We start from the raw sequence: 25,969 nt of genomic DNA, 5'->3' as shown, positions 1-25,969 counted from the left end.
GGCCCAGGATTCCGTCCCGAATCCCACCTTATGTTCAGCTGTCAGGTCTCCTGTCTCCAGTCTTTCATGAGCTTGCCGTTCTCCCTCTGCTCCCCGTGTCCCTCTTTGGCTGACATCCCTTGTGTGTTGCCTTCCTCTTCACCTGACTTCACACTTGTCTGCTCTTTAGCCCATAATTTATCTTTCCTTCTCCATCCGTCCATCTGTCTCTAGTTAACTGTATATGGAGTCAGGGTTTTGCTTTAAAAAAAAAAATCATTTTATTAGGGGCTCATACAGCTCTTTCCACAATCCCTACGTACATCAATTGTGTAAAGCATATTTGTATATTCGTTACCCTCATCATTCTCAAAACATTTGCTCTCCACCTAAGCCCCTGGCATCTGCTGCTCATTTTTCCCCTCCCTCCCCCCGCTCCCTTCTCCCTTATGAACCCTTGATAATTTATAAATTATTATTTGTTATATCTTGCCCTTTCCAACGTCTCCCTTCACCCACTTTTCTGTTGTCCGTCCCCCAGGGAGGAGGTCACATGTAGATCCTTGTAATTGGTTCCCCCTTTCCAACCCACCCTCCCTCCACCCTCCCAGTATTGCCACTCACCACTGTTCCTGAAGGGCTCATCTGTCCTGGATTCCCTGTGTTTCCAGTTCCTATCTGTACCAGTGTACATCCTCTGGTCTAGCCAGATTTGTAAGGTAGAACTGGGATCATGATAGTGGAGGAGGGAGGAAGCATTTAGGAACTAGAGGAAAGTTGTATGTTTCATCGTTGCTACATTGCACCCTGACTGACTCGTCTCCTCCCCGAGACCCTTCTGTAAGGGGATGTCCAGTGGCCTACAAATGGGCTTTGGGTCTCCATTCCGCACTCCCCCTCATTCACAATGATATGATTTTTTTTGTTCTGATGATGCCTGATCCCTGATCCCTTCAACACCTCGTGATCACACAGGCTGGTGTGCTTCTTCCATGTGGGCTTTGTTGCTTCTGAGCTAGATGGCCGCTTGTTTACTTTGAAGCCTTTAAAACCCCAGACGTTGTATCTTTTGATAGCTGGGCACCATCAACTTTCTTCACCACCTTTGCTTATGCACCCATTTGCCTTCAGCGATTGCATCGGGAAGGTGAGCATCATAGAATGCCAATTTAATGGAGGAAAGTATTCTTGAGTTGAGGGAATTTTGAGTGGAGGCCCAGTTGGACTCAGATTTTACTAGAGTTATTTTCCACTGCTGTCATTGTCTTATTGTTCCAATTGCTTCACCTGTCGGACAGTTCTTCTCATCCTGTTCCTCCTCACTATTCCCAGCCACAGCCTGCGGGTAACCAGTCGCATTAGTTTCTGCTTTTAATCTTCCTGTGTCTCTGCACAGCTGAGTGGATACATTTCCGTCCTTCTTCCTTGTCTCTTCTTTCTTAGGATATATGTTTATAAACTATAAACATTTTAGTAGTTTTCTAGGGCTGTCATAACCAATTACCATAAACTTGGTTTATTTCAATAAAGATTCTCTTATACTTACAGAGCAGTGGTTTTCAACCTTCCTGTAGCTGCGACCCTTTAATACAGTTCCTCATGTTGTGGTGATCCCCCACAGGGGTCGTGACCCACCGGTTGAGAACCGCTGTTCTAGAGTTAAAAGGCTGAAAGCAAGGGTTCTAGCAGAATCGCACTCCCTTCAGAGGCCCTAGGGCAGAATCCTTCCTGAACTGTCTCAGCTTCTGGTAGCTCCTGGCATTCCTCGGCTTGTGGCTGCATCACTTCCTTCTCTGCCTCTGCTTTCACATGGCGTTCTTTTCTAAACCATTCTATGGGAGGTTAATACAGCTACATCGTTCCATCGTTCAGTCACATCAAGCAGTATTGTACCGTTGCTGCCACAGTCTGTTTTAAAACATTACCTTCCTTCCTGAACTCCGTGACATCAGCTCCCTTCCCCGCCTCCTGCCCCTCCCCCTGTACCCCCAGAAACTCTTATTCTACTTTCTGCTGCTGTCTCTATAGGTTCCTCAACTCTGGGTTTCATATCCTGAAAAATAGGAAAATACATAACAAAAATTCAAGAGGGTAACCCCAATGACATAACACATCTGAGATAAACCCCAATATGAACAAACAAACAAAAATGCAGAAAATGTTGACAACCGGATCAGGCCCAGCAGGCATCAGAAGGGAGAATCAACTGCCAAGGTTTTAGCCGTTCAAGTCAGGTTTATCATGTTGATCTTCTATAGTCATCTCTAATGTGCTGTGTTTGGTAATCAGTTTCTTCCCGTCCCTCTGTTACGGAGAGAGGGAAGTCACTGGAGGCTTATTTCCTGTGTGGATCCCACAAATGTTTCTTGGGCTTCCACTGTCATCCAGAGCCTTCTGCAAAACAGATTCTCACAATTTATGTTCTGATACTATTCCCTCCTTCGACTTTGGATTATATGATTTACAAGTCCTTTAGTGACTAATGTTGGTGTGCTTCTTCCATGTGGGCTTAGTTGACATCTTACTTAGATGGCTGCTAGTTTGGAGACAAGCCTTTAAGACTCCAGGTGCTATTTCATGTTAGCCAGGCACCATCTAATTTCTTCACTACACTTCGCTATCGCACCCATATCTTCTGTGTCTCTTCCTGAGAGTGATTGTCGAGCAGGGCCATGATGTAAGAACTAGTTGTTCTCAAATTGGAACTAGGATTTAGTGGGAGCCCCAAACCCATTCCTGGATCTATGTTTTGTTGGGTTTAGGTAAGAAAAAACCCTGCTTGTTAGGATAGAGAGTCTTATCAGTCATCCCACCTCCCCTCCAAGCATAATGAGCGTTCATTAAGATTATCTTTGATAAGTCCCTGGTACTAATTTTTTAAGGATAAAATAATAATATAAAGATAAAAATACAAATAATGAGTAAGAAAGAGCCCCCTCCCCCATCCGTATTTAAAAAGCCAGGGAAGACAAGTCTTTGTCATGGAGCAAGCAAGAACTACTTGCACCTAGTACAAATTCAGGTTGGGTCTAGAGCACTGGTTCTCAACCTGTGGGTCGAGACCCCTTTATGGGGTCGAACGACCCTTTCACAGACGTCGCCTGATTCACAACAGTAGCAGAATTACAGTTATGAAGCAGTAATGAAAATAATTTTATGGTTGGTGGGGTCACCACAACATGAGGAACTGAATGTTGAGAACCACTGGTCTAAAGGGAGGTCAACTGACTAAGTATCAAGTTCGATCCAGCATAATCATGTTTACAGTAATCTCTGATAGTAAAGCTGTTGGAGACCCTTGCCTGTAGCCAAGGGGCATCTGCCATCGGCTAATATGACTGGAGACTGTAGATGAGTTTTTGGCTCCCACTGTCCTCCATAGCCCTCTAATTTAAGCTCTGATACTTTCCCTTCGTCAGATTTTGTTATTTTTGTCTTTGGATCACACAAGCTTGTGTGCTTCTTTCATGTGGAAACAGCTGATTCTTCACTTAGATGGCTGCATGTTTGCATACAAGCCTTTAAGGCCTAGACACTATTCTGATTGACAGCGGGCACCATCTGCTTCTTCACCATCATTTGCTGTTGCACACTTATCTGCAGCGATCATTTCAGGAAGGTGAATATTGAGCAGGGCCATGCTAACACAACGAGCTGTTGTTGAATTGAGGCCAGTTACGGGATATGCACGACTCACGTTTACTTAGGCTGTCGTATTATGACAAAATCAAAATCCCCTAAGACCAAGCTACAATACCAACGGAAACAAACCAACCAACACACGAATAAACAAAACAAAACAAACAAAAGGCAGGAAAATAAAAACCAAAATGTAAACCATTGTCAATCACCCCCCTGGGGTATAAGTTGATTGCACTGATAACATCAATTTTTTTCTGAATGACCCAGCACTCAGAATGCTGTCCCTCTTTGAAGTCTGTTCAAGTACAGTTCCAGCCTGGAGCCACAACCCAGGTTGTTGCCCTACACCAGTGGTTCTCACCTTCCAAATGCCACGACCCTTTAATACCATTCCTCGTGTTGTGTTGACCCCCAACCATAAAATTATTTTTGTTGCTACTTTATCACTGTAATTTTGTACTGTTATGAATTGTGATGTAAATACCTGATATGCAGGATGTATTAGGCGACCCCTGTGGAACGTTGAGAACAGCTGCCCATGGTTCCATCTCCTATTCAGCTGGGGATTGTGGTGCCAGGGAAACTTGCTGGATCAATTCTTCCTCGTGCAGATTCTTGTCCTCAGGTCAAAACCTATCATCACTGGAAGTGGGCATCAAGGTACTAAATACATGGTGATTCTGGGTCCCTTTCCATTGGACACTCAACAGGCTGGGGGTTCTCCCCAAGGTGCAATGACCACCACTTCCATACGTCCGGGTGGCCATTCTGCTTCCTCTCCCACCCGAGTTCCTCAGTCCTCAGTTCAAGGGTGCAGGCAACTTCAAGTCAGGGCTCAGTTCATTCTACTGGGCCTCTAGGTTCAGTCCATCTGGTGTCGCCCCTGGTTATGCCATGCTGCCTGCAAGGCCATCATTCAGGGTCATCACGGTGCTCAGTCCATGACGTGATTCACTGACCCACGCACATAGTTTCTACCTAGTAACATACAATCGGTTCCATCGTCCCCTTGGAGTCCCTGTAATCATTGTTCAATATTCCTTCCCAAGGGGAGGTTAACGTCTCCCTAATCACCCACCATACTCAACAACAGAGCCATCAGGGTCTCCTCCACAATGTCACTGCTCCCCTCCCCTGGTCTTGGTTTGATTTTTCTGGGTAGGTTCTACTTCCATTCCTGGGGGTGGGGATGAGGGGCGGTAGGGAGCATTGATTTGACCCAGCCTTGTGGTGATGTTGTATAGCCTTAAGTGGAAGGTCTTCTCCCATGTCCCCTGTCTTGAAGGAGTGACCTAGACAGTGTGAGGTCTCCTTCTTCAAGATGGCTCTTGTGAAGTGCACATAAGGGAGGTGGTGTATGGGTCATGACCGGTAGGTAGCCTTCTCCCCTTTAATTCAGGAATTTGTCCTTAAGGTTTAATTGGTGTTTCTCCCTCTAATAGTAGACTCATACACTACTTGTCCTTGTGGGATTGACTAACTTCACTCAGCATAAAGGTTTCCAGGGCCTTCCATGTCATAAGGTGTTTCATGCTTTCATCACTATTTTTCAGGGTTGCATAGTATTCTACTGTGTGTATGTACCATAGTTTCTGTATCCATTCTTCCACTCGTGGGCATTTGGGCTGCTTCCAGTTTATTGCTATTGTGAACTGTGCCGCTATGACCTCTACTCGTGTCTCTTAGTTCTTTAGGGTATATGCCGCATAGTGGTATAGCTGGATCACATGGGGCTTCAGTTCCCAGTTGTGTTAATTATTGCCATTTCATTTTCCACAGTGGCTGTATTTACAAGCTCACCAATGGTGTATAGGTCCAATCTCTACATCCTCTCTGGTATTTTTTTTTTTTAACTTGGAACGTGGCCTTTTTCTGGGACCTTTCCTTAGTAACTGGATTTAGGTCCCTACCATGATGTAATTATATCTGCAATGACCCTGTGTCCAGCTGTACTTGCTCTGTGCGCTGGGAAGTCCACCAGAGCGTCGGTCTCATGCTCTGGTTGCTGGTTCTGCTGCTGCTGCTGCTCACTCCTCTGTTGCCCAGTGTCTCCTGGATCAAGGAGGTTCACTGCACAGGGGTTTCGGGGTCCAGAGGACGTGTCCCACGCCTGCCTCTTCTCTCTTGCCGGTGGTGAGATTCCGTGTTTCCTGCTCCGGAGGTGGTTCGTTTTATACCGGCAGGAGGGCCATCACAGTAGCACTGCTCCCAGTCACTCACAGCTACATCCTCCTCCTCTCCGAGTATAGCTCTCCCACCTCCTTACCCAGACTCGTCAGGAAAGGGTCATTTGGTGGGAATAACAAAGACTATGGCCAGACAACCATACCGAAACATTTGCTACAGTAACGCACTCATTCGCTCCCCAGGTATCTGAACATCTATGTCGGGCTTCCTGATGTTGAAGAAAGCTTCAATGTAACGAGACCAGTGTCCCCTCATGAGGTAATTACAAACCTTATTTTAATTGCCCTTTTTTGCTTTAATGAGTAGTCTGTGCCTTAAACTGTACTTTTGAAAGATTATTTTAAGGTGTGCGTAGGCGGGTGGGGAGTCTCTCATAAGACAAACATAACCAAAATACATACTCCTATGACTTCTTTTTTGCTCTGTGCTTCACCAGGGAACAATTCTGTACTGTTTATTCTGCCATTTCACCTAAATTAGCTTGTGCTGTTGGTGTCCAGTGTCTGAGCTCTGCCCCCTCCCCCTCCCATGCCTAGCCCAGTGCCCAGTCCATCGCAGATCCCCTCGCTGAGCCCTGCATGAGGGCCCGGCAAGCCCTGTGTACGGCACGGGGAAAGGACCGAAGCACAGTCTCCTCTCGTAGGAGAGTAGAGCCAGAGGGGGTTGGTTATAGGAGCCCAGACCTATTCCTCGGCTTGTAAGGGATTCTGGGATTTTCCTCAAATTCATACAGGGAGTGGTTTTTTTTTGTAATTGGGAATTGTATATATATATATTTAAAGAAATTCATCTGGCCTGTGCTAGAGTTGGGGACGTCGAGTGACCTGAACTGCCTCTCTTTTACACCCATTCTCTTTCCCTAGATCTTTCTCGTTTTTCAAGATTTTAGTAACCGTTGACAATTGCTAAGTCACTTTCTAAACTTTGTTACTAAGTTTAGAGAAGGGACAGGATAGAGAAGGTTGTAGTTCTGGGAGACTGAGATCATATCCACCATTGTTAATATATGTAGTCTTCCTGATTTGATGAAACATAACAGGGATCATTGCAAGTAGAGGGAGAGAGCGCAGAGATTGCCCGGAGGAATTTTGTTTCTTGGTGAGACGGGATAGTAGGAAAGAAGGTGGGTAGGTCATCAGTCATGGGAGTCAATAGTAGACTCTAACTGTGTGTATGTGTGTGTATACACCTGTGTACTTCAGTTTTTATACTAGTTGTAGCAGTTTTGACAAACAACCCTGGCCTCTTGATTGTTTTCCATGGACCCAGATTGCAGAGGGCAGTTTAACCCTTTCAGGATAAGGGAGCAGACTGATGATAGTAACATCATTGGACCCATGTGAAGAGAGCCAGTACCAGGTTTATCGTTCTGTTTTCAAGCCAGCAGGGGGAGGGGTGCAGGGAGATACCTTGTCACCCCATGGCATTGTTCTCCTGGAGAAGTAAGCTCACAGCTCCCTGTGCAGAGCAGCTCAGTGGAGGAGAGGTCAAGGCGCACTGGTGGCCCCACTCCTCCCTACCTCCAGAGCCAGTGCTCTTTGTCAGTGTCAGGGCACTTCTCCAAAGAGGAGGCTCAGTAGCTGTCTGTCTTTTTTCAGTGCCGTTTGAGGGACATGACGTACTCTGCCCCCATCACAGTGGACATTGAATATACCCGAGGGAGCCAGAGGATCATCCGCAACGCCCTGCCCATTGGCAGGTGAGGAACCACGTCCCCATTGCAGCCAGACTGCTGGGATTCCAGCCTGCCCCATCTCCTTCTCTGGAAAGCAGGGGACATGCGCCTTATCCTAGGGTTCTTTAGAGACCCTGGACCACTGAGGCAGCACGGGGAAACACTGAGAGCCGAGTACAGCTCAGTGTGGTGGTGGTGGTGGTAATGTCAGTCATTGAGAATCCTTTTCTGCAAAGTTAAGATCGGCCTTCCATGTGTAATGCTCTTGTTTTATTCAAAATTTCTTTTAATCTGTGTGCAGATTCCATGTGAGTACAAGTTAGTGTTCTGGAATTCCCTTTCTTGCAGTGCTATCTGTAGTTGGTTATGATCTGTACAGTCAAATAGATCTGAATCGTCAGCAAAACAAGTATCTTTCTGGCATTCTCTGCTTTGAGCCAAGAGCCTTCGTCCGTCAGCAGTGATGTCCCTCATTCCATGACCTTTGCTGAGTTCAGCTTGAGTGTCTGGCAGCTCCCGGTCAGTGCATTTCTGAATCCCATTTTGAATCCGCTTCAGTAAAATTTTACTTCGGGTGTCACTGTAATGAGAGCATGCAGTCATTTCCTTAGCTCAGCAGATGCTCATTTTGGGGGAATGATCACGGATATGCATCTTTCCTAGTTGGCTGGCCAAGGAGCTGTGGCCAGGTTCCTTGGTTGGGAAGAGTGGGCACTTGCGTGTTGCATCCATTTGCTGAAACATCTCTTGGTATCCTGGCAGTTTCTCGAGCCCTGTTTTTGCCAAGGACGTCAGTGCAGCTTCGGTTTGTCCCTTCTGTACCATCAGTGCTTGCTCATACGTTATCTCGGAAACTGGTTTGATGTCAATCAAACCTTTTTCACATCGTGACTGTGTATTCCTTCCATATTCTTTTGATGCTTCCTGCATTCTTCAATATTTCCCCATGTTATTATTAGGTGACATTGAGTTGGTTCCAACTCAGAGCGACCCTGTGCACAGCAAGATGAAACACTGCCCAGTCCTGCGCCATCCTCACAGCTGTGTCTGAGCCCATTGCTGCAGTCACTGCCAGTCCATGTCCTGGAAGGCTTCCTCTTCACCTGCCCTCCATTTCACCGGCATGATGTCCTTCTCCGGGAACTGGCCTCTCCTGACAACATGCCCAAAGTCTGTAAGAAAAAGGCTTGCCATCCTTTTCTCTAAGGAGCACTCTGGCTAGACTTCTTCCAAGGATGCTAAAAGCTTGGTGCTTTCAGCAGTCCATGGTATTGTCAATATTCTTCTCTAGCGTCACAAGTCAAGCTTCGATCTTCTTTGTTCAGTATCCAACTCTTGCATCCATGTGACGCAGCTGAGAACACCTGACTTGATAGCACTGCACCGTAGTCCTCAGATAACTTTGTCGCTACTCCGCAGAGGTTTTGTGCAGCAGATCGACCTGATGCAACTTGTCTGTTGATGGTAGGACTGCTGCTTCGTGAGCATCGATAGTGGATCCAGGCAAGACAAACTCCCTGAAGTTCATCCTTTTCTCAACTTAGCCTCTTGTTACCTATTGGTCCAGTTGTGAGGGTGTTGGTCTTCCTTATATTGAGTCATAATCCATATGGAAGGCTGCAACCCTTTTTTGCCCATTGAATCCTTCAGTATCATGAGTCACGGTTTATTTTTCCTTTGCTTCTCCCAACTTGATAAGTGAAGAACATCTTCTTTCTTTTTGTTTTTCTAACTTAAAGTATTACATTTCATTATAATATTTTGTCTTCTTCAGCTGCCTTTTGAAATTTTCTGTTAAACTCTTTTATCATTTCATCTATTTGCTTAAGGTGCTCTATATTCAAGAGCCAGTTTCAGAGTCTAATTCAATTTCCTTTACCTTTTCTAACACGAGGAACAGAAATGCCAATCCCCTCAGTGATGTGCGCATACGTTTTGTGTATTTTTCAGCATTTTTGTCAGTGACCATCAATACATTGTATGATATTTTCTCTTTATTTTAACAGAATGCCCATAATGCTACGTAGTTCAAACTGCGTTCTTACAGGAAAAACACCAGCAGAATTTGCTAAATTGAATGAGTGTCCTTTAGACCCAGGTATGTTTGTTTTCTCAGGTTTATCCCACAACCCCACACACGTTTTCTTGCATTTTGTTTTACTGTTGTTAGATTTATTCAAAAATAGTGCCGGCCTTTTCTGCTGTGTAGTGAACTTGCTGGATAAAATCTGTTCACAAGACCTCTAGACATTAGACTTCAACTTTTTATTGGGCTTTAGTCCTCAAAGATAAACTGTTTTTTCACTCGAGATTTAGAACTTAATACTCCCTGTTTTTAATTGCTATGACTAGTCAGTTTTTTGCTTTGATCAATAGGTTTTTAAAATATATATAGATATATAAGCTCAAATATTATAGAAGAGTTTCATAGAGTTTTTTATCTGGCACAATCCTAAAAAAGTCACGTATAACTTCAGGTTTTTTTTTCGTTTCAGGAAAATGCAACAGAAGGTCTTTTTTGTCTTGATTTTAATAGCTAGAGTTCTGTACCTTTTCATGGCAATTTCTTTTATAATCAAATTTTACACTTAAAGTTTATCTCAATTCCTTACCTTTTTGATACTGATTTTTTTTCAGTTGTTTTAATTCCCCTAAGGCTGCATTGATACAGAATCCTGGGTTTTATAAGTTAATAAATAATATAGTTTAGTAGATAACAAAATATCGCATAAGTCAAATGTATTGCTTTATCTTTGCTTATATACTACTGCCCCATGAAGTGTAAGTTTTTCTTACTCTGAATTGTAAGAAAAGAAATATATGACAAAGTTGTATTGCTCTTATTAAGTATAGAATATTATTTTGGAAAACTAATTTTAGCTTACTACTGTCACTGATTTGTTAGAAAACGGAGGGCAAATTAAAATTATTTCTCTGCTCTGAAATCTGAAGACTAATTTATTGAATATATTTCTTCATGCAGCTGCAGTGGGTTCAGGTGCTGGGACTACATAGCCAATAAGACATTTCCTGCTCTGTATTTTCATCTCTGTGCTGTGTGTGTGATCAAACCACGAAACAGCACTGGCACAGCCACTAGAGCAGCAGTTCTCAGCATGTGGGTCGAGACCCCTTTGGGGGTCGAATGACCCTTTCACAGGAGCTGCCTGATTCATCACTGTAGCAAAATTATAGTTATGAAGTAGCAACAAAAATAATTTTATGGTTGAGGGGGGTCACCACAACATGAGGAACTGTATTTTTTAAAATTCTTTTTAACTTTTTCTTTTCTTAACCCTAACTCGAGGAACTGTATGAAAGGGTCGTGGCATTAGGAAGGTTGAGAACCACTGCACTAGAAGCACCCAGTATAGCAGGAAGCAATGGCCTCTAATCATGGAGCTCGCTGCCATTCCTGAGTCAGCCTGTCTGAGGACAGAGTGGTGATGCTGAAATCGTTTCCTTTGGCCAGGTGGCTACTTCATTGTCAAAGGAGTAGAGAAAGTTATTCTCATCCAGGAGCAGCTGTCTAAGAACAGGATCATCGTGGAAGCTGACCGGAAAGGGGCAGTTGGTGCTTCAGTGACCAGGTATGGGAAAAGAGAGGTGGTGGTAAGTTTTTCTGATGACCCCAGTAAAGAAATTATTTGCATTTGGTTTGTTGTGTAAGTATTTTAAAAGCAGAAACAAAAACTCACTGCCATCAGTTAATTCTGGCTTACAGTAACCCTGTAGGACAGAGTAGAACTGTCCCTGGGGTTTCCCCGACTGTAGATCTTTATGTGAGCAGAAAGCCTCATCTTTCTGCCCCCGAGCAACTGGTAGGTTCAAACTACTGCCTTTGTGGTTAGCCCAGTATGGTACTCTGCCACCAAAGCTCCTGACAGTTTTCAAGCAAAGAGTAGTTTCAGTAATGGAACCATGAAACATTGTTTAAGTAAAGCATTAAAACATTGTTCCTTTCTCTCATCATCCTGGGTAATTTGAAATTGGGAAGTTAATGAATTTGGGGATTAGAGAGCTAAGTGGCATAAGTAAGGTGTCAGCATGCACTAACGTTTTCTTTAGACAACTGGTGGTGAACTGATTAGCTCACCACTGTTGCAGTTTTCTTTCTGAGGGTGAAGCAACTCACATGGACGACTATTTATTGAGCACTTATGGAGCCCTGGTGGTGTAGTGGATTATGCATTGGAACGGCTAACTACAAGGTTGGTGGTTCAAACCTACCAGACTTTCTGCTAGAGAAAAATGAGACTTTCTGCTCCCATAAAGATTTACAGCCTCCAAAACCGACAGGAGCAGTTCTCTATCCTGTAGGGTCACTGTGATTCAGAAAGGCCTCAGTAGTGCTGGGTTTGGGTTTGGTTTTAATAAGAGCCAGGCAGGTTTGTTGTAGGTTTGGAGCTTAGACTCACATTAATTTTAAGAGATAGCCGACATTTGAACCCCATTATTTTCATTCTACAACCTGTGCCTTCCCACTGTGCACAGCATTAGAACCAGGGCACTGAAGTGGCAGCCACTTGGCTTTGCTAAGCCTTGGAGACGCTGCTTCAAAGTAAGTCTTGTAAGTGGAAACAAAGTGCATGTAAGTAACAATGCACAGCAGACAATCAGAAGGGACACTTTGATAGTTGATTAAATCTTTTGGATGTTTTAAATTCTATTACGGACTTTTTACTGCTCCGCCTAGCCCAATTCCACTGAGTCAATCTCGACTCTTAGTAACCCAGTTTAGTATTTCTGCCAAATCTTTATGGAGCAGACAGCCTCTTCTTTCTCGTTTGAACCGCTGCTTGTGGAGTTAGTGCCCAGTGCCTAGCACCAGGGCTCCTTTCCTAATGGACAGAGGCACCAGCAGAAGGAGACTGCTGAGTGTCTCACGCCCAGCATGCTGTAACATTTTGTCTCCACTGTCTACCAACATTAAAGGTATGTTTTATTGGACTGTGAGTTTAAAATCCTAATATGTTCCTTCATGTCCTCGGAGTTTCTCTCCTGGCTGTGAGGCTTTTCCTTGTCCAGTGTACACAATTGGTCACGAGCGCATGCCCCACCCTGGATCCAAAGTGAACCATGCAGCATCGAAAAGAAATAGGTTAATACCGACCTGGCAGGGGAGATACCCCGATCACAAAGGTGGGTTTCCCAGGGCGAGGCTTATCCACTGCACTCCGGCTGTGCTGACCCCTGCGATTTCCCCAAATGTGGGACACTCGACCGCATAATTTGTGGTAGTGGGGGACTATGTTCGCGCTCTCCCCTATAAAGAAAAAAAAGAAAAGAAATAGGTTAGATGGTGAACTGCTGCTTCTCATTCATTTCCCCGCAAATCTTCCATCGTCATCTCAACGTGAAAGCAGCTCGTGTACCTTTTGCCGGCATTTGTGGAAGTGCGAGCGGGCACCTGTTGTAGAAAACGCTGCGTAGCTTATTAGAATGAAAAGACGTTAATGCACTGTATTGATCGGTCAGATCTAATTGATTTGATGGTCCTGGTGAATACACATATTAGCTTGAAACTGCCTTCTCTAATTTGGAAGTCAAAGAGCGATCCTCTCACCGGAAGGGGTCATTGAACCAGTCTGCGATGCCTTGCAGCTCGACGCACGAGAAGAAAAGCAGGACCAACCTGGCTGTGAAGCAAGGCCGGTTTTACCTGCGACACAACACTCTGTCGGAAGACATACCCATTGTGGTCATATTCAAGGTGAGGCTGCGTGCTTGGCCGACAGTCACTGCGGATTCTTTTTCTGGTTCATTTGCACGTTCACTTTGAAGGATAAGGATCTCTGGGAATAGAGAGGTTGTGGCATAGGCGTTGAGTCGATCATATAATGCACTTTAAATTGAAATCAAATAAGAGCAGAGTTCAGAGAGTTTAAAAGTAAGTAGCACCATAAACATGCCAAAGGTACCACAGGGCTGTGCCCCGTTGCTGAGGAGACCTCCCGCCAGGAGCTGGTGGCAGATTCAGAAGGTCAGCATTTTGAATGCGCCAGCTGCTCTGAAGGGGAAAGAGGAGGCTGTCTGTCCCGCTGTACAGCTTCACAGCCTGCTCTCTCCCACAGGGCTGTTAGCAGTCCAAATGGATTAGATGGTAGTGAGTTCGGTTTTTCAAGCTTCCCCCAACCCTGTTCTCAGCCATAGAGTTCGCACCCGTAGACACCAGTGTTGCCGGTTTCTTGACTCTCTGGAGGGGTGCTCTGCACCCAGGCAGCACGTACGCATGTGTGAAGTAGGCCTTTGCTCCTTGTTAAACTGTAGCTTGCTTGGATTGCCTCTGGTCCTATATGTAGCTTTTTCCTTTTTGTAATTTTCAATATATCCTGGAGATGGCGTTCTGGCGTTGCATATAGAGAGACTATATTCTTCTTGATAGACTATCCCGCTTATTCAGCTAAAGGATTTAATGTATCTGCTACATACTGTGGCATGCTGCTTTGTCATCATGTTACACATGGGCAAGAATATCTGTGGGCTACGTTCCTAGCCGCAGAATGTTGAGGTCACAGAGTGTAAGCCACATCTCTTGGTCTTGCGGATGGACTTCTGAGTTGTGATGAGTTGCCACCCGGCAGGGATCTGCAGTCTGCAGCCTTTTCGTTTTCTTCCAGTGTGTGACTGAATGGCTAAGAATTCAAAGGATACTTTCCCATAAACACAATACTTGAACGGTGTAGTCTTCTCAGATAATTGTGTCGTGGCTCACTTACCGGTAACTGGCTTGGAAACTATACTTATTCTGTGAATAATTAAATTGGAATGTTCATCATTAAACAAAACAGAAAAATAATTGGTATGTGATAATTTGGTTATAAGGACAATTGTAGTGTCTAATTTAACTGAAACGAAAAGCTGAAGAGTATTTACTGCCTGTATTTCAGATCATCTTGAAGGATCTTTGGTGGTGTAGTGGATTACCCAACTGCTGACCCTTATGGTTAGCAGTTCAAATTCACCAGCCACTCCACAGGAGAAAGAAGAGACTTTCTACTCTTATGAAGACTTACAGTCTTAGAACCCCCAAGGGGCAGTTCTACTCTGTCCTATAGGGTCAGTGGGTCAGAATTAACTCAGTGGCATTGAGTTTGAGTCAGATAATCTTAGAGATGGCTAAAACACCTTTGTCACTCAGCTTCATTTAATTAAAGTATGTGAAATTGTTACTCTGTTTCTGTAAACCTACACACACACCCCTCGCACACAGAGACAAATGTGCTGGTGCGCATATGCGTGTGGGTGCATTGAGAGGAAACGGGATCCTTTGAGGTGGAACTAAGTTGGTTGAAAGAGAAAAGTGTTGTTTGGGCATAAGCCTCAGGAGAGTAAAACAGGCCTTTGCCTTTGTTACAGTGGGGACTAGGGGAGCACAGGGTTGTGGAAGGAGGAGGGCAGGCTTCTTCAGGTCAGGCTGTGTGGGGATCGGGGAGTGAGTGCTCCCCTGGCTGCTCACAGGTTTCAACTAACTATCAGCCAGCCAGGTTCCTCCTGGATGTGTCCCTATTCTAAACGCACTTTCATGGAGGGAGGAAGCAGCATCTTCTGTTTCTGTTTGGTAAGCTTCAAAGGTCTAGACATGACAGAGGACACAGTAGTTATGGGCTGGGCTGCTAACGGCAGGGTCAGGAGTTTGAAAGCACCAGTTAGTCCCAGGGAGAAAGATGAGGCTTCACTCCTATGAGGAGTTCGTCTTGGAAACCCACGAGCAGTTCTACCAGGTGCTATAGGGTCGCTATGAGTCGGCATTGACTGATGGCGTGAATTTGTTTTGGAGCGAAGATGATGTTTGCCTCACCCTTTGCACAACAAACGAAACACTGCCCTCTCCCGTGCCATTCTCGCCCTTGTTCTATCAGCCCATCTCAGCGAGGGCCTTCCTCTTTTTCACTGCCGCTCCGCTCCGCCAGCAGGCTGTCCTTCTCTGAGAGCATGCCCAGAGAGTGCCCGCCCTTGCCTCTCGGGGGCGCTCTGGCCTTACTTCGTCCGAGACAGGTTTGCTTGCCCTTTTAACAAACAGTCCGTGGTACTGACCATAGTTTTCTCCAGTACTACAATTCAAATGCTTAGATTTTGCTTCCGTCTAATGATAAAAAACAAACTCATTTCCATCGAGTCAGTTCTGACAGTACTAATAATCTGAGTAGTATGATAATACTAACAGGTCCAGAGGGCATTCCTAAATGAAATATTTTATCACCTTCCTTCAAGGTTTTTATTTTCCAGCGCAGTGGTCCTCTTAGCTCTCCTGTCGTGATCCCTTTGTGCCCAGGTTGGTGTCCAGTCTATCTTTGTGAACCTGCTTCTCCAGCAGAGGGCGGTATGTTCCCAGGCATCCAAAGGGCCTTTTTTGGAAAGTGGCATGAAGATGCCGGGACTGCTTCCCTGAGACCAGAAGTTATAAATGCGTGTGCACAAGCACAGCATCTCATCTCTCATGTGGAAGAGGCATAACTAGACGCCTGCAAGCACTAAAATCAGAAAAGCTTTGTTAAACACTTCGAAGCAGGGGGAAGGGGGCAGGTGACAAACTTTGATAGGACAGTTGCTTCTGTCAACTTTGACTTAATTTTTTTTAATTAAAAGATCATTTTATTGGGGCCTCCTACAGCTCTTATTACAATCCATACGTCAATTGTTTCAGGCATGTTTGTACATATGTTGCCTTCATTCTTTTCTAGAAATTTACTTTCTTTTTTCTTTTTAAAATCATTTTATTGGGGGCACTTACAACTCTTATCACAATCCATACATATATCCATTGTAACGTTGACTTAATTTTATGTTGTTAATACGTACCTGTATTCAGCCAACATACTTTTTAGAATAAGACTATAAGTACTATAAATTATCAGTGTAAGAAGCGTCAAGCATTCGTGGACAAATCTCACCACCTTTTATTTGAACTTTCCCATGAACTTTTAGAAGCTCCCTCATATGTATTCATGTAACTAGTAATTGAGATTTTTCAACTCCGTTTCATTTTCTAATTACAAATAGTCATCAAACTTTTAAAAGTAACTGAAAAGTACACCATTTGGGGGTACATTTTCCAAACCTTTCCCCTTCTGTACTTTTATTCATGTACACATTGATTTGTAGTATACTTTTCACTTATGAATGAATCATCTCTAGTTTTCTGTGTCTCTGGACACAAACCTGCATCATTCTTTTTAGTGCAACTGTGTGGAAATGGAGTAGATGTAGTGTGGCTTATTTAGGTACATGTAGGTGGCCTGCTTTCTTCCCTTAAGTTTCAATGGCCTATAGTTCGCATATAGTAAAATCCAATCGTTACTCACACCCAGAAGTGGTGTGCAGCCATGGCCACCACCAGTTTTCGGACATTTTCTTCATTCTTGTGCGTTTCATTATTGGCTCCCCTTCCTCCTTTACCTTTCCTGCCAGAAACCGTTACAGTTACTGTCTCTATAGATGTACACACCTATCGAGTGTTTCATGTATAGAAAAGACATTTTAAAAATAAAACAACAAACCTAACAACAATAACCAAACTAAATCAGATAAAAATGGAAGTGACCTTTTAGGGCCACATCCAGGCCTGAATGACTGTCTCTGCCATATACTTGTCTGTGCATGTTGGTATTTTTTTTTTGTGGCAAGAGTTAATTCCTGGGAATGCTTTTACATCTCTCCTTCCACTCCCTGGATTTGGTACATGTTGCCCAATTTTTCTTCTTAAAATGTATTCATTTTACAAGTGTATAAGAACCATAAGTCTCTCTTCCTTTTTAGTTCAAACAAGTGAACTACATTTTGATCACACACAGTCATTCTTTTGGTCTCTGTTCACCAACAGACAGACGGGAACTCACTTGCAAACCACTATTTAGTGCCTGGGGGGGTGGGCAGCGTAGACTGTCTTAGTATGAGACAGATCTAGGTTGAATCTCAGCATCTCTCCCTAGCTGGGTGGTGACCTTGGGCAAGTTTCCCATCTCTTGGCAGGCGGGGGTGTGGGGGTGGGGTGCTGTTGTGAAGTGCTCATGGGAAAATGTAGTTTTGGGGAAGTCGAGTGTCTAGAAATAGAACCGACACCCTCTCGCCTTGGTTCTCCTTACCCATTTAGTGCCCAAAGCCAGGGCAAAAGCTGTGACACCAAAGGAGTCACATCGTTTCTCTTTCTGTGTTGTGTGGCCCTAACACAGACCTTGACAGTCATTAGGTCTTGATGGTTGTTGATTTTGACAAACAATTGGCTAAACGTGACAGAAACAGCAGGGGCCCGAGATGCCATGCTGGGTCTGAATATGATGGATAAAGCTTGTAAGACATAGATCAGCCTTATTTATGGGCTTGAGTCACTACAAAGCTTCTCCGGCCCATGAATCTTCCCTCTTCACACTCTGCCCTCCACAGCACTCTGCACTTCCACTCCGAGGACCTTGGTGGTCTGAATGTTTGTGGGGAGCAAAGGGTTTCATTTCAGGGCTCCCAGGAGCCAGCTCTTTGAAGAAAAACAATGAAAAGCGCAGAGGGAGGATCAGCACCGTGATAGGCCTGGGCTGCCCCTTGTTTGACTTCAGGCTCCTCGAAAGGGGAGAGGCCACTGGAGATAAGCAGTTTGAAGACATTGCTTTCTTTCCCGTTTTTTGCTTAACGTCATTCCACACATCACCGTTCATGTGCATATCTGTCCCCCCCCCCCTCTCTCTCTGAATTGTCTTTAAAAGTCTCACTTTAGACACACTGCATGCACAGCGAGCGATGACATCATGCACTTTTGAGGGTGCGCCTCCCATATTTATCTTCCCTGCCGGTCCTGCTGGCCAACCTCCGGACGACCTTCCCTGAGGCTGCTCACCTCTGGCGTTTCCATCTGCCTGTGACCATCCCCCTGACTTATTACTGAGGTAGAATTATTGCAGCTCCCTTGAGTACAAAGAGAGCCACAGAGAGCTGTGTAGTTTTCCAGTGTCTAAATTGTTTCCGTAAGAGTAAATGGCCGGGCATTTTGCTGTCGTTTCTATAGCAATGTGTCATTTCTTTGTGGCTGTGATGACTAAAGACTAAATAGCTACAAAGGCAGACTGGGCTCTGGAGCTGGCATGCTGTTGACGGTCACCTTGCTTAGCGTCCTGCCTTTGACCGGGTGGGTGTCAGCGCCCAGCCCAGGAGGAGCCGAGTCTTGGTGGAGCTGAGATTGGACTGCGAGCTAGCTTTCTGAACCAGTGATGTGATTTTTACCATGTGCTTGGTATGTCGCTGCTCTGTTGCTGAGAAAAATTTGGAGTGCCTCAGCCATCTGTTTACATCCTTGTTAGGCCATTCCAAATCACATGTAACGATACAATTACTACTTAGATCCGACGCTAGGACAACTTGAAGTGGTAGCCTTAAATGTCAAATTAAGGGGGTCCCCAACCACCCACCCGCCCCTGCCATTTTTATGAAGCACCAGAATAGGCAATAAAGTGTATAGTCTTTTCCATTGGAGAAAATTGACATAAAAATTAGCTATTAAAATAAACTAGGTGGCTGCGAAAGTTAGACATTGACTAAGAAAGACCACAGAAGAATCAATGCATATGAAGTGTGGTGCCGGAGAAGATAATTGAAAGTACCATGGACTGCTAAAAGACAAACCTATCTCTCTTGGAAGAAATCAGGCCAGAGTGCTCCTTAGAGGCAAGGATGGCAGAATTTCATCTCACATGCTTTGGACATGTTGTCAGGAGAGATCAGCCCCTGGAGAAGGACCTCACGCTTGGTAAAATGGAAGGCCAGAGAAAGAGAGGAAGGCCCTCAGCAAGGTGGATCGACATGGGGATTGCACCAATGAGCTCAGCACAGGAGCAGTTTTGCCGATGGCACGGGACTGTGCAGTGCTCGGTTCTGTTGTGCGCAGGGTCACTATGGGTCAGAACTGACTCAGAGGCACCTAACCACAGCAGTAGGTGCATGTGAGCCCAGCTGGTCTAGTGACTGACGCGCCATTTGAAAAATATGCCATGCAGAAGGGACCGCCTGTGCTGGCCTTCCGTTCTGTTGTTGTCTCAGGAGGCCTTCCCAGCAGCCGCGGACCGTTTGGCAAGCCAGTGTGGGCATCTGCCCCGTGTAGATCTCTCAGTGTTGCGGCTTTCCTCTGGCAATGAAATGCATCGGTTACAAAGTTCCATACGGAAGCTTTTAGAAAAAAGTGATGAATTCTCCTATATAAAGGTAGTTGAATTGTGCTGTTTTTCTCATAGTTTTGTCCCTAGAGAAGATCACATAACATTTTGAGAGAATGACAAGTGAAAATGTATATTGGGTAGCTTTTCAAAAAGAGGGGAAAAATCTGTTTTGATCCTTGTGACTGGAGACTTGGAGACCAAAGAGAACCATGTAGTTGTTGTTAAGGGCGACTGAGTGAGCTCCAACTTTTAAAATTTATTTTATTTTATTTTTTTTTACATTTTATTAGGGGCTCATACAATTCTTGTCACAATCCATACATATACATACATCAATTGTATAAAGCACATCCATACATTCCCTGCCCCAATCATTCTCAAAGCATTTGCTTTCCACTTAAGCCGTTTGCATCAGGTCCTCTTTTTTGTTTCCCCTCCCTCCCCGCTCCCCCCTCCCTCATGTGCCCTTGGTAATTTATACATCGTTATTTTGTCATATATTGCCCTATCCGGAGTCTCCCTTCTCCCCCTTGTCTGCCGTCCCTCTCCCAGAGAGGAGGTCACATGTGGATCCTTGTAATCAGTTCCCCCTTTCCAACCCACTCGCCCTCCACTCTCCCAGCATCGCCCCTCACACCCTTGGCCCTGAAGGTATCATCCACCCTGGATTCCCTGTGCCTCCAGCCCTCATATGTTCCAGTGTACAGCCTCTGCCCTATCCAGCCCTGCAAGGTAGAATTCGGATCATGGTAGTTGGGGGGGAGGAAGCATCCAGGATCTGGGGGAAAGCTGTGTTCTTCATCGGTACTACCTCGCACCCTGATTGACCCATATCTCCTAAACCCCTCTATGAGGGGATCTCCATTGGCCGACACTTGGGCCTTGGGTCTCCACTCTGCACTTCCCCCTTCATTCAATATGGTATATATACACACACACATACATATATACACACACACATATATATACATATACACACACATATCTTTTTTTTTTTTTTTTGCATGATGCCTTATACCTGGTCCCTTTGGCACCTCGTGATCGCACTGGCTGGTGTGCTTCTTCCACGTGGGCTTTTTTGCTTCTGAGCTTGATGGTCGCTTGTTCACCTTCAAGCCTTTAAGACCCCAGACACTATCTCTTTTGATAACTGGGCACCATCAGCTTTCTTCACCACATTTGCTTATGCACCCATTTGTCTTCAGCGATCCTATCATGGAGGTGTGCAGCCAATGATATGATTTTTTGTTCTTTGATGCCTGATAACTGATCCCTTCAGGACCACTCGATCACACAGGCTGGTGTGTTCTTCCATGTGGTGAGTTCCAACTTACAGTGACCCTGTGTACAACAGGAGGGCACTCTAGTGGCACAGTGGCTACGGGTTGGGCTGCTAACCACAGGTCAGCTCCAAGGGAGAAAGATGACCTTCCTGCTCCCGTGAAGTTTACAGTCTCAAAAGCTCCCGGGCAGTTCTGCCCTGCCCTCTAGGGTTGCTGTATTGGATTGACAGCAGTGCCAGCGACCCGACAGGGGTATCTATCACCATCACAACCTGAGTAGACGTGACTCAGCATGTGTGACTTAAGAATCCTTCAAGGTCTTTTCTTTAAAAAGTAGGACTGACCGTTTTTCTTAGGATTGTTTCTCGGTCTTTGAAATGCTATGTGCTTTGTGATTATTAACTGGAGTTTACTTCTGATATCCATCTCACTATTTCAAAGGGCAACGTAGGCAAAAAGGTAAGTATTGACAATACATTTACAAAGAATTTTTGGTTATAACACCAAAAGAGAAGAAAATGCTAAGTATTTCTTAAACTGAAAGAACTGGAGGAAAAAGAAACACACGGATCAAGTTGTAACATTGAAGGATTCCATAGGTGAAATATTCAGTGATGTAGGAAATATAAAAAGTGGAAGGAAACACCAAGTCCCTGCACAAAATTAAGTGGTCGTCATTCAGATATTTAAGAAGTAGCATCTGATTCAAAACTGATGATGCTGAGAGAAAGAAGTCTAAGCTGCGCCAATGGCGCTGGCAAAAAGTAAGGCTCTTAGGATTGACGAAATACCAATTAAGATGTTTCAACCAGCTTTCAGCAACACTGGAAGTGCTCACCTCCCTGTCAAGATGTTTGGAAGACCTGGGCATCGCCCTGGAAGAGGTCCATATCTAAGGGAGGTGACCCGATAGAATGCAGAAACCATCTACAGTATGATTAAGACCACACAGGTGATGTTTACTAAAAACAATTTAAAAATGGCGAAGGCAGTTCATCAACAGAGGACTGTCAGAAATTAAAGCTGGATTCTAAAGAAGAAGGCACAGGAATAGCATTATAAACATCAGCTTGATCTTGGCTTGTGGCAGAGGGTACCAGAAAGAAGTCTGTCTGTGTGTTATTGACTATGCAAACGTTGGATAACATTGAGAAGAGTGGAAAATCTAGAACACTACATTGTGCTCACGTAGAGCCAGTACATGGACTGAGTCATTTGTGCAAAACCTAAAAAAGAATGTTACCTGGTTAAAGTCTGGGAAGATGCTTAAAAAATCCAGCAACATCTGTTACATACTTTAAATGTAATGAATTTACTTTTTAAAATGACTACATTCTCTAGGTGTTATTGTCCCAAAAGGTTGTAGTTTAAAACAAAGCAGACCTGATTGTATCATAGTGTCCACTGGTCAGGCGTTTGCCTGTTGCTTAGCTGAAGGGTGGTGACGCAGAGCCTCTCCTGAGTCAAGGGTTACCCAGCTGCACTTATCTGGAGGCTCGGCTTCTAAGGCGGCTCACCAGCCCAGCACAGCAGCGACAGCGAGCAGCTGGGCCTTTAGTCTCCATAGATTGTGTGAGTGTGGCAGCCAGTTTCTGGCAGAGTGTAAGCAGGAAGCTCTCTGGTCACGAGGGACTGAGTCTGAGCTAAATGCTACCACTTTCACTTTTTGCTGACAGAAATGAGTCAAGTGAATCCTATACACAACTGGATGCTTGGAGGTCCTTTAGACGCCGCCCTTTGAAGGGAGTGCGAGAGATTGTAGACATGTTTTCACCAACCCCAACCTTTGAAGTTGACTTCAAAGGCGCCTTGTACACACATGCATGTACCTTCCCTGAAGTTTATAACTGATCCTAGAAGTGTCCTAATTGAATTTTTAGAATTCATGTCACTGACCTTGAAATGGAGACTCAGAATTTCAAGGAGGGACTTGATTGTGACCTCTCGTCATGCAAATGACAAAATCAAGATAGAAGAATGTCTGTGAATCTGATCCTGAGTCGTCTTTAAGCTCTCTCTGTGCTTGCTGTCGAGTCCTCGTGGTTGCTCGAACACTCCAGACCTCTTGATGATGAGAGTGGGCCCCTCCCTGCCACCCTCCAGGCACTGTTCTTAAGATGCTGCATTGGAATCTGGGATTCCATTCTGTCTGTGTTGTCTCTGCTCTCTGGGTGTGGGGTGCCTTAGGCAAACTGGAACTTCAAAGCCAAAGGAGATAATTCGCAGCAGCCTGCTCTGCATAGCTAACAAGAATGTTAATACAAGCATCCCTCTCGCCCTGCTTCTGCGAGCAGATTCTTACTGCCAGGAGAGGCGTGGTGAGATGTGCTCTTGCGGTGGCAGAGTGCCAGGCTAGCATGTGCAGGTGTGAGCCCTAGTGCCACCTGGGGCCCACAGAGACCTGTGCTGCCGCTGCCACCTTGAAGCCCTTAAGCAAAGGGAGTGTTGTAGGCTAGGTAGGATGTGTTCTCAGTTCGTCAAAATCCCTCTGAAACCCACAGAACAACCCCGTATCCTTGGATAGTCAGACAAGCATTCTCTGGGAAAGTATTTCTAGCTGGGATGTGAGTGGCCTGATACTTCACAGAGCAGCTAAACTGGCGACGAGCGGGTCGGGGCTCCATTTGTTTTAGCGGGCCTGTTTTTGGATGTTTTCTGGGTTTTCCTCCCCGTGGCTTTGTACTTGCAGTTGTCTCCGCTGTGCCTCCGCCTCTTCCATTCACGGTGCTGCTCCTAGGCTATTTGAAAACGTCTGAAGCTGGTGCCCAAGCAGGACGTGTTTGAGAATGTTTGTTTTCCTCTTCCTCATCAACATTTCTGTTTCAGGTTCTTCTGCAGCTTGGGCTCTGGCTGCCAGTGCCAGATGGCACCGTTTCTGAGAGAAGAGCTAGCTTTTGCTTAGGAGTAATACCAACAAACAATGCTACATTAGCATAAGCAAATGTCAGTGAGTTAACACAAAGCCAGACTGCTTTCTGTCTTTTCTCCTAGGCCATGGGTGTGGAGAGTGACCAGGAAATCGTGCAGATGATTGGCACGGAGGAACACGTGATGGCTGCCTTTGGGCCCAGCCTGGAGGAGTGCCAGAAAGCTCAGATTTTCACACAGATGCAGGTGTGCCTTCTCATGTTTTCCCTGGCTTGGAAATGGAGGTGGGGATTTATTTAAGGGGGCTCCTGGAGGAAGCATGAGATGCAGTGACTTGGGAGGGGTGGGAGAAGGGCTGGCGTGGGAGGGAAGCATCATTGACTAGTCTGGTTAGGGATTTGAGGAGGGTAATGATCACCTTAGGGTGTCCAGTTTTGAGGGAGATATGGAAGAGAAAGCTCACCAAACCCAACTCACTGCAGTCGGGTAGATACTGCCCCGTGAGTTCCCAAACTATAGAAAACCATGTCTTTCTCCAGTGGAGTGGCTGGTGGTTTTGAACTGCTGACCTTGGGGATCGCAGCCCAATGCATAACCCACTACCCCACCAGGGCTGCTGTATATAAGAGAAAATACTGTCTTATGTACCTGATTTGCCTGAGTGACAGTATTTATTTTGTTTTTTTATTCAATAGAAACTCTTGTAGAGATTCTTCACACACCCACACACACCACGGCCCCCATACATTTCTCTTTAACATCTTTTTTCATTACCTTTTTCCAACCACTTTAGGCATCTGGTTATGTATGGTCTTTATCCCTTTTCCTGAATTCCCAGTGTTATTTCAGGCAGCAAGAATGCCCAGGAACAGAGGCCCATTTATTGATACAGCCTTCCCTGACCTGCACAGGTGTCCCTGCTTGAGACCAGGGAATCTCAGGACAAGATTCAGAGGAATATAGGGGCGAAGGAGCATCAACGTGAATGCACTTCCTGTCCCACCAGGAAGGAGTGGGGGCAGCCTGAGGACTTGCTGCCACACGTTCGTAAGGTGCTTTACGCACGGTACACCCGTGGAATCGCTCCCTGTAGCCATCGCAGGAGGTAGGAAGTTCCCTCTCGAGAACCACTGCCGTCAGTCCCTCTCACTGCCGTCAGTTCACAGCCACTGTGGAGGACAGGGTAGCACTGCCCCTGTGAGTTTCTGAGATGTACTCTGCGGGAGTAGAAAGCCCGTCTGTCTCCCTCACAGAACCTCAACAGATTTCAAACTGGTCGAGGCAGTTCCTCCGGGCAGTTCTTGTTTGTGCATCTGTGCAGTGACTATTGGATGGCGCACAGCCCTGGACTGCCTTGTCGCTGTCATCCAGCATGCTTCCAGCACTCTGAGTGTAAGGGAACATGTGAAGGCCATGGTCTAGTTTGGGTTTAATTGTCATACATGCATATATGTAATTCCAAAATACTGATCATTAGGGATGATTCTCTTCATTGCCTTCCTTTTGTTTGTTTTTTTCTGTAGTTAATGAGTAGTTGGTTCTAGTTATTGCTTCAGTACCAGAAAACGTTGTTTGGATTTAGGAGATACTGTTTTGGGCCTTTACTGAAAGTGAAATATTTGATGGACTTGAATCTCCATTCCAAATCAAATAAGACTACCCAAGGGTTCCAAAGGCCTGAGGGAGAAGCATCGAGAAATGTCCAGAAGGTAGAAACTATCCACTTTGCCCTGTGAACAGGACTACTGGCTCAGTTTTATGAGACATGTCTTCTTTAAAGCAGATGGTATATCCTAGACCAGCCATTTACCTAAACAGTGGCCCAGAAGCTACAGTGAGTCTCTAAGTCAGCAGTTGTCAACCTGGGGGTCCAATGACCCTTTCACAGGGTCTCCTGATTCATCTCAGTAGCAAAATGACAGTGCTGAAGTAGCAACGAAAATCATGTGATGGTTGGGGGTCCCCACCACAGGAGGAGCTGCAGGAAGGGTCGCGGCCTGAGGAAGGCGGAGAACCGCTGCCCTCAGCTGTGTCCCAGAGACCTCATCGTAAATGGCCAAGGAGTTCCACCTTGAAAGCTCTTTGAGCAGGGTTCCAATTGTAGGCTAGAACATTACTGGTTTATTTCTGTCAAATAGACACTGAGACATTTTCAGCTAATTAGAGCAGATCAATTAAAAGATGGGGAAATATCA

The 25,969-nt window shown here is 45.2% G+C and overlaps 1 protein-coding gene and 1 non-coding gene across 2 annotated transcripts in view; both read left to right on the top strand.

The window, feature by feature from the left end:
• Positions 1–25,969, top strand: part of POLR3B (RNA polymerase III subunit B) — a 131,351-nt gene that overhangs the window by 11,409 nt on the left and 93,973 nt on the right. The window contains exons 5-10 of the mRNA XM_075551041.1: positions 5,991–6,066; positions 7,407–7,507; positions 9,490–9,581; positions 10,956–11,073; positions 13,088–13,196; positions 23,898–24,020. Of these exons, the coding sequence (XP_075407156.1) occupies positions 5,991–6,066; positions 7,407–7,507; positions 9,490–9,581; positions 10,956–11,073; positions 13,088–13,196; positions 23,898–24,020 (619 nt within the window). The remainder of the gene's footprint in view (positions 1–5,990; positions 6,067–7,406; positions 7,508–9,489; positions 9,582–10,955; positions 11,074–13,087; positions 13,197–23,897; positions 24,021–25,969) is intronic.
• On the top strand, positions 12,589–12,752 carry LOC142451912 (U1 spliceosomal RNA). Its single transcript, XR_012785017.1, has one exon. It is a non-coding gene; the product is annotated as a U1 spliceosomal RNA (small nuclear RNA).

Source organism: Tenrec ecaudatus, chromosome 6 (assembly GCF_050624435.1).
Source record: "Tenrec ecaudatus isolate mTenEca1 chromosome 6, mTenEca1.hap1, whole genome shotgun sequence".
Taxonomy (NCBI): domain Eukaryota; kingdom Metazoa; phylum Chordata; class Mammalia; order Afrosoricida; family Tenrecidae; genus Tenrec; species Tenrec ecaudatus.
The sequence above is the reverse complement of the archived record's forward strand: the minus strand, read 5'-3'. Positions and strand labels throughout refer to the sequence as shown.